This window comes from Antechinus flavipes, chromosome 5 (genome assembly GCF_016432865.1).
Source record: "Antechinus flavipes isolate AdamAnt ecotype Samford, QLD, Australia chromosome 5, AdamAnt_v2, whole genome shotgun sequence".
In the NCBI taxonomy this organism is placed as follows: Eukaryota; Metazoa; Chordata; class Mammalia; order Dasyuromorphia; family Dasyuridae; genus Antechinus; species Antechinus flavipes.
Genome location: NC_067402.1, coordinates 135052766 through 135071267, shown reverse-complemented (window position 1 = coordinate 135071267; position 18502 = coordinate 135052766). Strand labels below are relative to the sequence as shown.

The following is an 18502-nucleotide window of genomic DNA, read 5'->3' as shown; positions in this document are numbered from 1 at the left end:
GGAGAAGGCATTAGTGCCCATGCTCAAGTGCTTCTAGACCACCATTTATTGCAGGCTGGCTATGCAGGTATTCAAAAGTCTAAACAGTGTTTTTAAATAGGGGTCAGTCAGACTGACTCTGTACAAGTAGGTGATTTTACACAATGCCCCTTTTGATGATAACCAGTACCACACCCATTTTACTCCTCTATTCTCAATTGCATCATCCTAATCTCTACTGCTTATAATTTGGGAATTATTTTGGGAATCAGTTCTTTGGACTAAAGAAGGCACTATAAACACAAACAACACATAGTCCTTATGAGGACACACATGAGAAAACTCACAAACATTTACTTTAGTTATGGGGGATTTGGGAAGTCTCAAATCTAAAATGAGTTTTAAATTGGGTTCTCTCAGACTGCACAAGTACTTTGCACAAACTGTTTTCCCACCTTAGAAGTTCCCTTTGAAGTAAGTTAGGACATTGAGAGAGCATAGTTATTTTATGGGAGAGCACAGTTATAGACTGTTATAATGTTGTAATGTATTGATAATAATAGTTTGCATGAAGAACTCATGTCAGAGACTCAACCAAATATTACTAAGTGAGGCAGGATCATAGATGACTAAGCTATGTTCTATGGGGTTCAGGAGCCTTTAAAATCTCAGGGGAGAGGAGGAGAAAGGGCAGGGTCTGGGGAGTAAGAGGAAGAACCAGGAAGGAGTTTGGGAAGATGCTAGGGAGAGATCAAGGAGGATCCAGGTGGTATCTCCATGACTGACCAGGTCCTAGACTGCCTAAAGATATGCTAATCAAAACATTATCAAGAGGTTGGCCTATTTCTGTCTAATATTGAAGAGAAGGATGAATAGTTTAAAGTTACCGACAATGGAAGCCAGATGAGCAGATTAGAATTCTAGCTCCCACATCCCCTGTGCTTTATAACCCTCTTCTTCCATTGGTGAGCTCCTCTCAGAAACTCTATTTTGAGGAAAGACCTAGGCAAGATATTCCTAAAAGTCTCTGTACGAATGTCTGAAAAGTAAAGTTTTATAAAACAAATTTATTTTCATTGACTGATAATTTTATAAGGATATAATTCTAATTAAGACAACTAATTAATTTCTGCTGAGTGTCAACAATGGAGTGTCTATACTCTTTTACTAGGTTTTCTCTTCTTGCAATGGCTTTCCAGCGTCAGCTATAAATGTGGTCTCAGAAAACTATAAACCAAGGATTCCATACCTGGAATAAATGATCTAATACTCATGAGTATGAGAATTTTTACAGGGATGCAGAAAATATTTGGCTAATAACTGTATTATTCTACTGAAATACTCCAAAAGGAGTATTGTTAGGTGGAGGGGGGAGATTGTGGATTGGAGAGAGGAAGGTGAGGAAGGCAGGAAGGAGGCAGGGAAGGGAAGTGTTAATGTGCATCTGGAAAATTTGAAAGAGACAATCGAAAGAATAATTCCCAGTGACTAAAACCAAATGAATGAGGCTTGTGGATAGTACTTGTGGATAGTACTTCTTTCATTCTGAGCTAGAAAAATATTCAGTGGCAGTGATCCAGTAAAAGATGAGCTAATCAAGCTTTACAAACTTTTGAATTGATTTCCAATCAATGGTGACAAAATTTTTTGGTGTACCATTGGAGAAGCAAATAATCCTTACTTGATATGAAAATTCTTGCTAAATACGTTCACAATGTTTTAATTCCATTTATAAAAGTTTATCTCTATGAATTAGGATTCTTAATTTTGTTATTAATCAAATCCAAAAACATAAACTCTCCCATTAGATTGTAAACTCTTTGAGATTAGGGGCTGCCTTCTATCTCTTATATCCCTAGTACTTAAACACAATGCACTTAAGCATAGTACATATTTAATAAAGGTTTATTGATTAATGAACTGTTAGGATGATCATATTCATGCTGAATATGACATTTTCGTTATGGAAAAATTTAATCTATTTTGTTTCTTATTTACACATGTATGGTAAACTCTAGAACTTATTTCCTTCCCTATTTCATTCTGAACAGGATATATAGGAAGGCTTATTAAAAGACAGGCCCTAAAAAAAAAGGAACCCCTACTTTGACTATTGTAGCAACTACAGGGTAATCTACAGCTTCATTTATTTTGTCCAAGCTACTTGAGTTGGACTCCTCCTTGCAAAGTGGAATATTTCCAGCCTTCTCCAAGATATTTATATGCAGTTCAACATGAGCAAGAGGACTGAAAAATCCCAGTATCACTTTACACAGAGGTATAATAAACTCCAAATTTAAAAGTAGATCTGAATAAATAATTCTCAGCAATTTCATCATGGCATTATTTTGAGACTAGGATAAGTTTTAAAAAATCCCTAGTCCTTCCTTCACCAGAAATGGAAAGAGAGCATTACTTGTTTAAAAAATTAGTTAATGAAAAATTTTTTGTCAATATTTGGAACCCACACTACTGGGTCTAATTAAATACTAAATATAGATGACAGCTTCCTGCTGTGTTTTACAGGACCTATAGGAATACACATGCTTTGAGGAAAGGGGAAAAGGAAAGTGCAGGAACTGGGAGGAAGTTTTTTTGTTGCTGTTGTTAGTCATTGTTGTAGTTGTTTTTTCCATAGTGGCTTCCTGAAGCATTTTCATTTGGAGTTGGCCCCTCTGAGCAGTTACTCGGGAATTGGTGTAAGTCATTTGCGAGTCATCTCACTACTGAGGGCTGAGGTGGCTAATGGGGGGAAGGCTGGGGGAATTTTAATTGTTCATTTTAGATGGCCATAACTTTTAATAGATATTATTTAACTCTTTTAGATTTGATATTTTTAATAAAAAATTTTTATTGGGAAGAGTCAACAACCCCAAATGAATTTGGAAAACAAATTATAATGATTCATTCAATAAAGATTTTCATTACTCTTGAATTAAACTCTTTGGAGAAATAATTGCTATTTGGAGGACAGAAATACAAATATGTACTTCTTGTTTCTGTGACTTGTTACTAAAGATCTATGGGGAAAATAAACAGCAAAACTAGAAAGTCATTTTTATTTGTCACATTCCTATGATGGTAATCAGAGCCCTTTCCAAATGGTGACAAGGAGAAAAATCAGTGGTTAGTTAGCATTGAGATAACTGGAGAGAAAAATGGAATTACTCACAGGTACTTTAACTCAGGGGGTTTGAAGGGATCTTGATAAAAAGTTGCTTTTGAAGAGTGTTGCTAGCATCCGGCTTGGCAAATGTGGTGACTGGATGATCATTATAACAATGAAGAAAAGCTATTAAAATTGAGTCTCCCAACTAGCCCAGCTGCCTCATAAGGAGAGGCTAGAAATAGCAACAGCTATGTGACCAGCAGCTGCAAATTGTGACTTTGTAAGCTGTTCAAAACTGTGGATGGGCAGAAACATAGATCTGAAACTGGAAGGGACTTAGGAAATGACTTAGTCCAATGCTTTTATTTTAGAAAGGGAAATAAATAGATTACTTATAAAGGAATCGCTATGTCCTAGTCACTGTTCTACAAAATGCTTGAAACACAAGTAAGCAAGATCGTTCTTGCCCTGAAAGAGCTGATGTTCTAACGGGGGAGGGCAAAACATTAAGGGGAGCTGAAATAGGACAAATGATTGTTGATAAATGACATAAAGACCTGGTTCCAGCAACTTGGTGGCATGGCAGCTAGATTGCTGGAAATGGAATCAAGAAGACCTGAGTTCAATCCAGCCTCAGATGCCTACTAGCTGTGTATCTCTTGAGTCATTTAATCTCTCAGCCTCAATTTTTACATCTTCAAAATGGAGATAATAGTATTTACCTCAAAGGGGTAATGAAATAGCTTAAACAAAATACTATGTATATGGTAGCTTTTGTCATTATTGTTGGTATTATTCCTGGCAAGATAAGGCAAACACCTCTTAGAGCTGGTGTCTAAGGTGATGGTTAGCAGTAGTAAGAGAGATGAGAAATATTGTTGAAGAGCTGGCAACATGCAGAAATGGTGACCTAAAAACAGAAGCCAAGAAAAGTGAAGAGTATTGCCTAAGATTATATAGGTTTTAGTAGCAGAGTCAAGATTTGAATTCCTGTGACTTCAAATCTAGAACTTTTTTAGTTATTCAATAGTGCATCAAGAGCCTGTACCATATTCCTGAAAATCCCACCTAACTTTACTCTCTCCCAGTTATTTCTTGATTCCTCCAGATTTGCATTTTATAATTTCTTTAAAAATTATGTTACAATCTTCTATTTGCATGGCTTCCAATATCAGATGTCATTTTCTCCCAAGAGAACAACGTTCAGATTTTATTTGTCTTCTCTGGTCTGCCTTCTGAATTCTTTTAGGTCCAATAAGTAACTACCCAAAGACATATTTTGAGTGGGTGGAAATCCCAGCATGTCTACTTTTGTCAACTGAATTGTTGCTTTTCTGTTTCTGTAGCTATGACTCTTCCAGCTACTGATCTAGTCCTTTATAAACATTAATTAAGCATCAGCATGAGAACTGAGTAATAATAGCACCATTTTCCAGTGGAGAAAGCTAAGGTACAAGTAGATCAAATCATGGATCCAAGAATGTAAAAAATAAAGAATCAATATATAAGTAAGAGCCATGAGTTTGGAATTTAATAAGCCCTTCCTGGAATTTAACAAGTATAACTTAGAAAAGTATTCTTACGTTGATCCTCAATATTATGGATAATCAGAGGATCTGATACTAGTGAATTCAAACTCCCCTATGCAATTTCTTTCTTTCTCTCTCTCTCTTTTTCTTTCTTTCTCTTTCTCTCTCTTTTTTTCTTTTTCCCTTCCTTCCTTTCTTTTTTCCTCCCTCCCTCCTTTCCTTTCTTTCTTTCTTTCTTTCTCTCTCTTCCTTCCTTCTTTTTTCCCTCCCTTTCTTCCTTTCTTTCTTCCTCTCTCTCTCTCTCTCTCTTTTTTTTTCTTTTTTGGTGAGGCAATCAATATTAAGTGACTTGTCCAGGATCACACAGCTACTAAGTGTTTAGAGTCTGAGGCAGAATTTGAACTCAGGTCCTTCTGGCTCCAGAGCTGGTATTTTATCTAGCATACTACCTAAATGTGCCTCCCTATAATATTTCTAAAAGACCAACCTAAAAAAACATATAAAACTCCTATTATCTGTGTAATTTTGAAAAGGAAGAATACTTATTTTTCTGAGACCTCAGTGTCCTTATCTGTAAGAAAATAAATTAGATGATCTCTAAAATTTCATCTATCTTTAAAATATAATTCTTCTTTATTCATTCTCTATGCAATTTCCTCTTTCTGTAGGAAAAACCTGGAAAAATTACTTGGACTTCAATAACATTTACATAGAAATGGTCCAATAATAATTTTATTAACCAAAAATCTTGGAGCACATGGTAGTTGAATGGAGGGTGGGATGGAGAGGATAAAATGGGGCTGGGGAAGTAAATCAGCTTTGTTGCTAAAAAATGTACTCTTTACGCTATTATCAATGCAAAATTAATTTTTTTCCCCTCCCGCAACCGCTCAGATTGTTAGTGATCTGTGTGTTTTACAACTGGTCAGAACCTTAAAGGGGTGTGTGTGTGTGTGTGTGTGTGTGTGTGTAGAATATATACATGGTATATGCATGAAATAAAACTATTTCTCTCTTTTAAATTTGTGGAAAGAAATTATTCCTGCAATATTACTTATATGCTGATCTTTATTTCAGAATGGTGCATTTGTCACCAAGTACAATCAAAAGTCACACCCAAAAATGAACATTGTACAAGTGGAAAATATATTACATTTGCTTTTCCCTTGTCTCATATGACAAAATAATGCTGTACAGAACAACCTCTCCCTCCTCCACATCATATTACCATCCTCATATTCAGGTTGTATTGGTAAATGTTAAACAAGGGCATAGGAATGTTTTAAATTTAATCTGCTTTATTAACATTTTCTCCATCACTATCTTAATCAACAAATCAATATCATTCAACAAAACAATAAATCAAACTCTGATTTGGAAAATGTGCTGATTTATGAGGCATAAATGTTCACACTGAAAATTATATAATCTGCCAAGGAGCTGGTCTTAGCCAGTTCCCATACACCTCTGCCTATTTATGACTTACTTGCACCTCCCACCTTCTGTCCTTTGTGAAAAAAGACAGGATAAAAATAATAATTTAAAAACAAATAAAACATTATTATTACAACTCCACAGTCCATATAATTTCTGGTCTCAAACCAGTTACACTGTAACTAAGATGGAGTGAATGGAACTTTGCCTCCTTGTAATGATCACTGTCTCCTCTTCCCATTCCCCCCAAAATCTTGGATTTATAGTTCACTGGCCATCATATGCCACACTAGAAGTCCATCTTTACCTCCAAGCCCTTTGGGTACATGAGTTCTATCAAGTTGCAGGCATATACACCTATGTAATTTTTTGGAATTTTGATACATTTCCCATACATTTCCATAAAACTTAATTGCTTGATCAAAATTCATGTTTTAAAAAAATCATGAAGACTTCACAGATTTCAAAAAAATTTAAGAACCATCTTGATTTTTTTGATTTTTCATGGTAAAACTAACTGAATTGTAAGCAGTCATTGCTCTGTGGCCCAGGCTACACAAAACTGGGCCTGGAATTGAAAAGATTAGAATTCAAATATAACCCCAGATACTTATAAGCTGTGTGACCCTGGACAGGTCACTTAATCTGCCTTTCTCAGTTTTCTCAACTATAAAATGAGGGTGAAAATAACAGCCCCCAATCCCATAATACTTATAAAGCACTGTCTGTATCTGATATATTATAAGCACTAAATATTTGGTCAATTCTTCCTTCTTGATTTCAGAGTATGCTATAGTGCCTTCAGTCATTCTCATTATATTTTCTTATTTCAGAGTGGATAAAGACAAAGGATATAGGGTTGAATTTGTTCTCATATGAGGACAAACCCTAGAATTTCCTTTTCTGAACAAATTTCTGATCTCAGTTTTTTTCTTACATTCCCTCCCACTCCTCTAAAAGTATAGTATAAAAGTATAATCTGTGGAAAGGAGGAGTGGACCTAGGCCTGGGATTAATCTGAGTTCTAGTCATGTTTGTCACTAGTCAATAATACATGACTATAGGCAAAAATACACAAGAATTTAATGATATTTTTTATATAATTAAGATTTTTACATCCATGTCAAGATATTTAAGGTAGTTATGGTATATTACTGATGAGGTCAAGATCTTCATCTCTCTGGGTCTTTACTTGTAAAATGAGGATATTCAATTAGACAGTATCTAAAATCCTCCCCGCTTTTAAAATATTCCCCGACTTCATACTATATTAGTAGCCAAGCTGTATGATAGACTCAATCTACTCTAACTTTGCCCAGAGACACGAAGACCTGGCCTGAATGCCAATAAAGCAGAAGAATAAAAACTGTGATTCCTACTTGATTGATTCTTGAAATGTGCTTTAAAAAAAATCGTTTCTTAGTATCCTTCAGGATTTAGCTTCCCTTAGTATCTTGATACACAGTCAGGTAGTTCCCAGTGATAATTAATCTTCTTTAAATGCTTGGTGATATTACAGAAGAAAAGTCTAATCAAGATAGTGCCTCCAGAAAAATTGTTCAACTTATATGTTTCCCACAGGGTATGAGGAATAATCCAAGCTCATTTATACAAGAGCTGAGGTGATGAAATAGTTTTTTTTTTTTCAATAGATTTTTACTTTGTAAATGACCATTTACTCAATTGTAAAATGAAACTAATAACAACACCTACTTCTCACAGATAGGGGATCAAATAAGATAATACAGTGCCTGGCATATAGTAGGTGCTACATGAAGGTTTATTCCCTTTCCTTCCTACTTCTTCAAAGAGAGGGAGACTACATCTTTTCATTTCTTCTCCAGGGTCAATATTTGTTATATTTACTCAGAATTTGGTTTCTTTTCTTTGTTCTTTTCTTTTATATGTTGTCTTGCTTCAATATATGTTTTTCTTGCTTCACATTGTCAATTCATGTAAATATTCCCATGTTTCTAGTTGCCATTTCTTGTGAAGTAGTATTATTCCATTATACTCATTATACATTGTTTGTTTATCCATTCTTCAATAAATATCTACTTTGATTCCAGTTTTTCTTTAATATAAAAACTGCTACAATATTTTGGTATATGTCAGATCTTTCTTTCTCTCTTTGAGTTACTTAGGGTATTTACCAAGATATTTAAGTCATTTTTTTGTATAATTTCAAATTACTTTTTTTAATGATTAGACCAGTTTAAAACTTCACTAATAGGATTTATCAGTACACTTGTCTTTCTATATCTCCTCCAACACTACATATTTTGTCATTTTAGACTATTTATTGTGAAGTAACTGATCATACTTTCTAAGCCAAATCTAAAATGGAAAGAGAAACCAGTATGGTACATTTTGGTTTTCAGATCCGAGTACTGTGAAAAGCACTATTGTTTTCATGAGCACACAATTATCTTATTATTTACCCTATGCTTAAAATGTTAACAAAGTTCATTCTTTGAGCAAACTTTAAAATGCCTATTCCAACTCCTCTTCCCATCTATAGCTTAATCTTTTTCTATTCCATTCCTTCCATTAGATTAGATTAAATTTATTTAATTGGTCTAGGGAACTCCTCTTGAGGTAACTCCCTTTACCAATATACCTGCTCTATAAATCATGGTTTTTGACTGAAAGTTGTGGAGGAAAGGAGGAGGACAACTAGAGATTGAGTGATTTGTCCAGAGTCACATAGCCAGTTTGCATCTATGGGATAGGAGTTGGGCCAGCTTTTCTTGATTTCAAGGCTAGTTATCTTTTTGTGAGACTAGACTACCATTGACTCCTCCTACAATTACTTGTAGCTGCCCAAATATATTTCTCTGATCATGTTATCCCTCTATCCCAAAACTTTTAGTGATTATCCAGTGCCTCAAAAATAAAGCATAAATTCCTTATCTGGAGATTAAATTCCCTCTACAATCTAGCTCTAATCTATCAGACTTATTGCATATCATTTCCAATTATGCACTAGTGCATGGAAAAGGTTAAAATTTGGCTTCAGAATGAGGCTAAAAATCCTGCCTCTTGCACTTATTAGCTTTGTGACCATGGGAAAGTTCCTAATTTCTGTGAGTCTCAGTTTTCTCATATGCAAAATGGGAATACTAATGTTTCTATTAATAATAGTACCCTATCCACAAATAGGTATTACTGGGTTACTAGTAAGACAAGGTAATAGTAAAGTTTAAAGGAAATAGTCTGTTAAAATGCTTTGGAAACTATAAAACCCTTTGCAAATATAGAACCTGCTAAGGTATTATAGTTGCTATTACTGCTCATTCCAGCCAAACATACTACTGGAGCATCCTAATTTTTGCTTTGGCCTTTGCTCATTCTGTCACACATGGCTGAAATGGTTTGTTGGGGATAACCCCACTTCCTCCATTTAGCTTCTTCCTTTTGCCCTGCTCAAATTTCTCATAGCACTTTCCCTAGACATCTCCTTTGCCCTTACACCATTGGTATCATATTTATATGTTTACTTGTAAGCTCAGAAAGAGCAGAGGGTATATCATATATATATTCTTGCATTCACTAAGCATAATTCCTTGCACATAACAGACATGAAATACATGTTTGTAGCGTTGGGCTAAATTTACTCTAAGAAAGAGATGTCTCCTGCCCTCAGGCCAAGAATGCTTGCCTTTACTTGGCTGTGGGCATTTTCAGGGTGGAATAGAGTTTGCTTTACTATGGAATTTCAAAAATAAAATATTTAATTATGCCTTCAGAAAATCAGCTTTACACTGTGTACAGAGGGCTGGCCTCAGAGTGGCTAAGATCTGAATTTAAGTTCTAGTTCTGACACATAGCTGTGTAACATTAGGAAAATTACTTTCTTTCTCAATGCCCCAGGTAATTCTCTAAAAATATAAATTGCAAGTGATATGCTTGGGTAGAGGGAGTTTTCTCACAGAAGTGCCTTAAACAGATGGAATCAAAAGATCTAATCTCCAACATTTAATCACAGAACTCCCCAAAAAAACTATTGTTCCAGAAAGGTACCCTAGAAGGATTGCAATAGCAGATCAAGATTGTGATTCCAAAAAATCAGTCATATGTTTTATCCCTATTTCCTGTTGCTAAGAAAGTGGTTAAGGATTTTATTTTTCTACTAGCCAAAATTTGCCTACCTTGCTTATGCAGATTTTTTCTTTCCATCTCATCTAAAGACCATAGTCTCTCAATGTACAAAATAGAGTGCTTAAAAAGGAAAATGTCTGTTCAATCTTTTCAGTGCTGATTGAAGACATGCTTGCCATTAGAGGATATCATCTTAAATGTGGTTTCTCCTAAACTCAATTATTCTAATATTTGTTACTGAAATGACCCAGCCCTACCTGAGCACATTAGTGCAATACAATCGTCTAATTATCTATGTTATTTCTTAAACACAGCCAGAGAAGAAATAAACTTAATTGAAAATATTTTGAAAGGGTAACTATTTCCTGCCCTTAATCTTTAAAAAACTTGTTAAGTAACAAAAATGGAATCCATAAAACTCCAGGGGGAATTCTAGGTCCTCATAATGACTCCTGCCAATTGTTTGCTTGTTTCCTTGCTCCAGTAAGAGATCATGACTGAGTGTTTTGGCGCAGATTCTTGTTCTACAAAAATTGCCCTAATCCTCTTATTCCAGCACAACAGAAGTCTTATTTTTTTTTCTTTTGGGAGGTAATTGGGGTTAAGTGACTTGCCTAGGATCACACAACTAGAGACTATCTGAGGACATACTCAAGTCCTCCTGCCTGATTCCAGGATGGGAGCTCCATAGGATCACCTAACTGTCCCTCCTTGGTTTCTTTTTCAAGATTACTTTTAAAATCTATTGATTCATTCAGTTCTGATGCAACAAATTCTTCCCAACAAACATCCTCATAGTAAATGCTTTTCAGAATACATTTCCTTCCAGATGGTTAGTTAACAATTAATAATTGTTAAAAGAAAGGAGGGATGTGTCTTTCACAATACAGTACTAACATGGAGAACTGTATCTGACCAGAGCTTGGTTATTAGTCTGTGGTGACTTTATTTCCACTGTTAGAATTGTGACACTGTGGAACTTTATTACAAAAATTAGCTTGCTTTGAGACTAGGTGCAATGCAATGGCCTTAAGGTCCCTGTGATCCATTTCTCTGATATTTTAAGAGATTTGTATTAGATGAAAAGTTATTAACAAAAGCATAATAGCTCAACACTCCTACTATTAGGAAAATTGCCAATGTTCAGTAAGAGGCCCTAATTTAAGCTTTTTCTATTTTTAGTTAACTCAGGGCTTCCTCCAGGTTAAAGGAAATATAAGCCAAAGTACCTAAGTACAGGTGTTAAAGGAAGAAATTTAGATAAAAAGAAATGAGGGAAAAAGTATATAATGGCATCTTTTATTAGACATTGGAAAGGGAAGTTGGGTAAAGGATAAAACTTTTAGAATTCACTCAAGTCTTTGAAGAGGAAACTATAATTGGTAGCTTTAATCCAAGTTCTTTGTACCAAGATATAAATAGGATACAGATCTATCAGTTTTGTGTCTCTTTGTCTCTGTCTCTCTGTTTTTGTCTCTGCCTTTCTGTCTCTTTCTTCCTTCCACCCTCTTTCCTCATCTCTTTCTCTTCTCCCTGCTCTTTTTTTTTTTTTTTCTTTCTCTCAAATTCAACCTATTAAATCCCTGTCTCATTATCACTACAAATTGCCATAGTCGCTTTCTTTGGAATCTGTTCTTCCACAATCCATGTGTATCTTTTTCAAAACTTCTAAGTATGATTCAAGTCTGTCTCTTGGCTTAAAGATTAGAAGAGTCTAAAACTCTTTTCAGGGCTAAGAGGGAACAACTGTTCTGACTGACAGATTCCAAAATTCCTGTTAGTTCTCTGATCCCTGTTATGGATATTGGTTTTTATTTTCCAATGTCTTTACTTTCTATTATTTCATATATGTTTTTCTAAATTTCTATAAATTAATCTCATTAGTCATATTACAATTCTGTTTTGATAAAACACACAACACACACATACATAAGAAATATCTATATGTGTATATATATATGTATGTATGTATATGTACAAATGCATGTGTATGCATATGTATGAATATTTTATTCATTTCCCAAATTGTGGGTCATATTTTGTTTTCAGTTTTTTATTATCACAAATAATGCTGTTATTAACATTTTTGTAAATATAAATGTTTTCTGGCTACCTTGCTCCTTGGGGCAAAATTTCAGGGATGATAAAATCTTTTAGTCAAATAAAATGGACAATTTAGTAACTTTCCTTGCAATATTATAAATTATTTTTTTTCAAATCCATATTCAGATTCAGATTCTGATTCATAACTCCACTAGTAGTGAATTGATATATCTATCCCCCAGAATTTATTCACCAATAAATTTTTTCATCTCTTAATGTTTGTCATCTTTCTGGGTGTGAAATGATAGCTCAGAGCATTTCAATCTATTCTCACATGAATGATTTGGAACTTCTTTTTTAAATGGATTTTAAAAGTTTGTATTTTTTTAAACAAGTTTGTATTTTTTGACCAAATATATGGGGAATGGTTTTTAAACTTAAAAAAATCAATTTTCTTTAGATTTTTAATGTCTGGCTTGTAAGAGATATTTAATGCAACCTTTTCCCCCCTGAACCTATGAAGATTTTATTCATGGAAGAACTTCTTAATTTTCTTTAATCATTATAGAATTATACATTTAGAGCTAAAAGGGACTTTTAAGTTATCTGGTTACTACTAAAGATAAGGAATTAAGCCTAAAGAAATTAAATGACTTACCTAAAATCACACAGTTAATAAGCTGTTGACTTGGTATTTCAACAAAGTTGCTCTGATTCTCAGAGGTAGCTTGGTGGCTCAGTGAATAACACACCAGCCCTGAAGACAGGAGGACCTGAGTTCAAATTTGACCTCAGACATTTAATACTTTCCAGCTGTGTGACCCTAGGCAAGTCACTTAACCACAATTGTTTCAGCAAAAAGAAAAAAAAAAGTTCTTCTGATTCTCAATCCAACATTTTTTCTACTGCATTACTGTTTGCGTTGTGTTATTATTTTTACCTAATATCTAGTTACAATTTTTTCCCTCTCAATAATTGTAAAAGATAAAATCTTCTATTCCCTAATTATTGACATTTTTTCATATTTAGTTTGCTTATCTAGTGCAAAGCTTCTTAAACTGTGTGTTGTAACTCTTTATGGGGTCATATAACTAACTGAGAGTTGGGGGTCATGAAAAATTTGGCAGTAGTAGAAGACATCAAATATTCTGCTATGACTTAATTCTTTATGTAAAAATAAATAAGCACACCCATCTCATTAGTATACCAATTTGCCTTTGTCTTTAATAAATGGTAAAATTATATGTGTACAAAAAAATTTCTTTATGATTTATTTTGAATGTTTGATTTGTATACCTATATAGCTGAGGTAATGTAAAAATTTCTTGGGTGAAAAGGAGTAACAAGTAGAAAAAGTTTAAGAAGCCATGATTTACAGGAATTCATTGTACTAGGAAGTATAAAGAGCTATGTTTTGGTAGACAGCTTCCCAGTTTCTCCAGAAATTTGTGTTGAATAAAAACTTCTTTTCTTAGTAGGCTTTTTTTTTTTTTTTAGCTTCTCGTGACTTTAGCATAGTTTTTTCCTAAGCTCTTGCTTAACTAGTCTATTCCACTGACCTATGTTTTTATTTATAGTACTAGATAATTTTAATTATAACTGCTTTGTACTATTGTCTGAGATTTAGAATTACAAATTCTCTTGTCTTCCTACTCTACCATACCTCCATTTTATTTCTTGATATTATTGATATTCTTCAAATAAATTTTATTTTTTTAATTCATAAATTTCAAATCATAATTTCAAATAAATTTCAAATCAAAAATCAAAATTCATAAAACAAAAATATAATACTAAATTTGTAGAGTAATTCAAAAAGCATAGTCACTTTTTCATATTGATTTGGCCAAGCTATGTACACTGAATGTCTGTCCAAATTTGCAAATGTCTGAGTTACTTCCTTAGCTCATCACCACCATGACTACTTCCATTTTTGGAGAAATAGTATGAGATAGAGAATAAAATGCTAAACCTGGAGTAAGGAATATCTGGCTTAAAATCTTACATTGGATACAAGTTTTATGGTACCAAAGGCAAATCATATAATTTCTCAGAGCCTCAGACAATTAAGATGTCTGGGTTGGAAATTATGGATGAACAATAAGTAATATTAGTGGGGAGAATTCCTACAACAATAAAATGACAAGTCCTTAAGATATTAATTTTTGGTTGATTCTCTAGCTTTTTTTTCTTTTTAAATCTTTTGTTCCCATGCAAATACAGATATCTGTAGTTTTTTTTAAATTTTTAATTGCTATAGCTAGCAAATAGTGGAGACATTGGCATATTTATTTTATCTTTGAACTTACTGAGAAAGATTACTTTAGTTCTGTTATTTAAAAAAAATTCTTGCTATTCATTTATAATTTTAAAAAATATATTAAGAAATAGACCTTTTATATAAATGTTATATTTTGGCAAAAATTTTTCTGTATCTATTGAAATAATGTCTCAAAAGCTAGGTTGAAGAATACTTGCTAATCTTCATTGGTAGAGGAAGTTTCCTTCCTTAAACAAATAAAATTAAATGTTTGGAGAAAAGCACTTGTGACTTTTTAAAGGATTTTTGCTACTAATATCATTTATATTTATAGTCTTCCTAATGTTGACCTATTCTATAAATCAATCTGATCATAGTGAATAGTTTTATTCTATATCTGTAGTTCTTTGTTAATTTTTCATTTAACATTTTTCTGCCAATATTAACTTGTGATAGTGAATGAAAATTTTCTTTCTCTGCTTTATCTCCCCTTGTTTTAGATATAAGTATAATTTAGAAAAAATTTTGGTGAGGTGCCTTTTCCTTTCTTTTACAAACAGTTTATTTAATATATGGTTGAAAAAAATCTTTGATAACATTTACCTATAAGTTTGTGTGGATTAGGTCCCCCCAGCCCTGTTTTTAAAAAAAACTTATTTTATGACTTGCTAGATTTTTCTTTCTGAGAATGGATTATTTAGATCATATTTCTTATTTTATCAATCTGCAATCTGAATGTATAATTTTATACATACTCACTAAATTTTTTCATATTTATTGGCATATATTGCATGATTTGTTACTTATAATTTTCTTTATTTCCTCTCCATTAATTACAAATTCTCCCTTCTCATTAAAAAAAAATGGTAATTAGATTTTACTCTTTCTCTTTTAAAAACAAGGTAATTAAAGCCTTTATTTCCAAGTTTTATCTGAATGATACAAAGCTAGCAGCTTTTCATATTCATTGAAAGGGAATTTAGTGTAATAATTATGTTACATTTATAGAGATTTAAGGTTTACAAAATATTTCTTCACCGTAACTCTATGAGGAAAGTACTGAAAATGTACATTTACTCCAAATGGAAAAAACTGAAAATATAACAGCTTACTGACATACTGATATAATTATCTATGGTAATATTCCCTTTGGCAATCACCTCAATCATGACCAATTTGAATTACTCTTTAATGGTACTCTATTGACATATGGTAGAATTTGCCCTGCTACTTACTTTTAATCTCTTGTTTTCTTTCAGGAACAATGAATCATTCTGCCCTAGAAATTGGCTCCTGTGATACCCATGAAGAGAGAAAGCTCTATGTTATTGATTCCTTAAATGACTTAAACAAAGTGAACTTCTCTCCTGCTGGATCCCAGCGTGGAATCTGTATGTGTGCCAAGAGAAGTCTGGCAACTGTTTTCTTGTTTAAATTTTATCTAAAATAACAAATGTTAGTGTGAGAATGTAGGTCCATCTTCAAAATTTGGAACTAACTTTAACACCAGGAAATTGATATTGCTTTTTTGCTTTTGTTCACTAAATTCTTGATAGAAATTATAGAATTGCTCAAATTAATGTGGTATATCTCTTAATTCCTTGATCTTTCCTTTTTCTTTTTCATTTTAAAGAGTGGGTCTTTATCTTGCTCAGCTTCTCACAGTCCCAAACCAAGACTAATGAACATTGGAGTTTTTACCTCCTCTATTATGGACTTGGACTGATTCACCTCTCCTTAAATAGTTTGTTGGTGCAACACTACAGGAGATTTACCATACTGGTTCCAAACTCTGTGTACACCCTTGAATGCCAAAATTCAAATGATCCACTTACATTAGTCTCACCAACAGATGATATCACAGATGTGTGCCACAATATCCACTTTCCCTGATACTGTTGCTGGAGCTTTCCAGACACCAAGAAGGGATACAGATCCATCCCCCAATTCTAGGAGCATTTCTCTAAAAATTTTATTTTTCTACTACTTAGTGCTATCAGCTCAAGGTTTCCATCTCATTTATTGATTTCTCCTAATTTTTATCTTCAATGAGAGCTACTTTTAAAATATCCTTTGTGATTTTCATAGAATCCCAGAAACAGACTTAGAAGTGGGTCTTAGTCCTACATGGACTGATGCTAAGTGAGATGAGCAGAACCAGGAGATCATTATACACTTCGACAACGATATTGTATGAGGATGTATTCTGATGGAAGTGGATTTCTCTGACAAAGAGACTTAACTGAGTTTCATTGGAGAAATGATGGACAGAAACAGCTACACCCAAAGAAGGAATACTGGGAAATGAATGTGAACTATTTGCATTTTTGATTTTCTTCCCGAGTTATTTTTACCTTCTGAATCTAATTCTCCCTGTGCAACAAGAGAACTGTTCGGTTCTGCAAATATGTATTGTATCTAGGATATACTGCAACATATTTAACATATATAGGACTGCTTGCCATCCTGGGGGGGGGGGGAGGAGGGAGGGAGGGGAAAAAACGAAACATAAGTGATTGCAAGGGATAATGCTGTGTAAAAATTATCCTGGCATGGATTCTGTCAATACAAAGTTATTATTAAATAAAATTAAAAAAAAAAAAAGTGGGTCTTAGTGACCAACTAGTCCAAAACATAGCTGAAAAAAGAATCTTCTATAGAACATAGCCCTCAAGTGAACACCCAGTCTTTGTTTCAAGCTCCATGTATTCTATTGCAGGCCATTCAGTTTTTGGATACTTCTAATTCTTAAGAAATTTTTTTCCTAACATAAAACAAATTTGTCTCTCTATAACATATCCATTGCTGTAAATTTTACTTTCTGAGGCCAAATAAAACCAATCTGTTTGCTCTTTTTTCATGAAAACACTACAAATGCTTGTGGATAGCTGTCTTATGCTCTCTCAAAGTATTCCTTTTTTCCTTCTCCCTTTTCCTTTTTTTGTTATATACTCTCCTAACTTCTTGAGACCCTCAAGTCAGCTGTTACTAGATATGGCTGCAAGATGTTAAATGAATAGAAGTGGGGTCTGTCTAATCTATTTAGTTGAGCTTTTTTCCCATTTGATGTGAATTACGGCAGAACTGTTTTGGCTATAGCAAATAGATATTGATCGTGAAAATGGCTGATATGAATTGTCTGATTCAGTGACTATGAAGAGACATGCTATATTTGAATTTTAGCCTCCATATCTCTTTTTATGTGGCTTTGATAGTAAGATTCTATGAGCACCAAATGAAATCAACACAGATGGCAGTTTCTTTTTTTTTTTTAACCTAAGGGAAAATTATAATATTTCCTATACCATAAAGACTAAAGTCCAGTTCCCTATATATATGAAGGTAGAGTCTTTACTCAATCCACAAAATACTGAATATATGCTATGTGCAAGATAATGCTAGGTACAGTGAGAGACATGAAAAACAAAGAGGCATGGTTGTCCTCTAAGAGAGCTTCCAATAATAATGTTAACATTAAAAAACCCAGGATCTATAATTTCATTAGTTTGGGGAATTTCCTGGAACAAAAACTACCTACTAGTGCAGAACCTGAGTCAAGGTGGCATGGTGTAGTGGTTAGAATCATGGAATGGGATCAGGAAGATCTGAATTTAACTTCCCTGACATCATACTTTGACCTGTTCCTGCTTCCTGTTTTACTTGTTACCTAGTAAACTATTACTGTTATTAGTAAATTATTTTGGACCCTACCTACTGATGTAGAAAAGGGTCCTTACCTCAGGCAACCCTAATCTCCACCCCATTCCCTAAGGGATGATAGAGTACTGTTTTAGGCCACAGACTAAACAAAATACCCTCCTACCCAGAAGACAGTTATTGAATTGATTGTGATCCTAAATAGTCCTCTTCTTGCCCCATATATTCCTGATCTTCAAAATCAAGCTCTCAAATACTGAGTGTTGCAAGTGCCATGTTTTTGGGGCTTATATGCCACATAAAACAAAACAGATTTGGGCCTTAACCAACAAGCCCTTCCAACCTTGTCTCTCTGGTAGTAGTTGAAATGATAAACAGGTATCCGTGCCA

The 18502-nt window shown here is 33.7% G+C and overlaps 1 protein-coding gene across 1 annotated transcript in view; it reads left to right on the top strand.

Annotated features, from left to right (window-relative positions):
- The first annotated feature begins 2352 nt into the window (after positions 1–2352).
- LSMEM1 (leucine rich single-pass membrane protein 1) overlaps positions 2353–18502 on the top strand; it is a 31495-nt gene continuing 15345 nt past the window's right edge. Inside the window, exons 1-2 of the mRNA XM_052001389.1 lie at positions 2353–2678; positions 15715–15846. Coding sequence (XP_051857349.1) covers positions 15720–15846 — 127 coding nt within the window. The 5' untranslated portion in view covers positions 2353–2678; positions 15715–15719. The remainder of the gene's footprint in view (positions 2679–15714; positions 15847–18502) is intronic.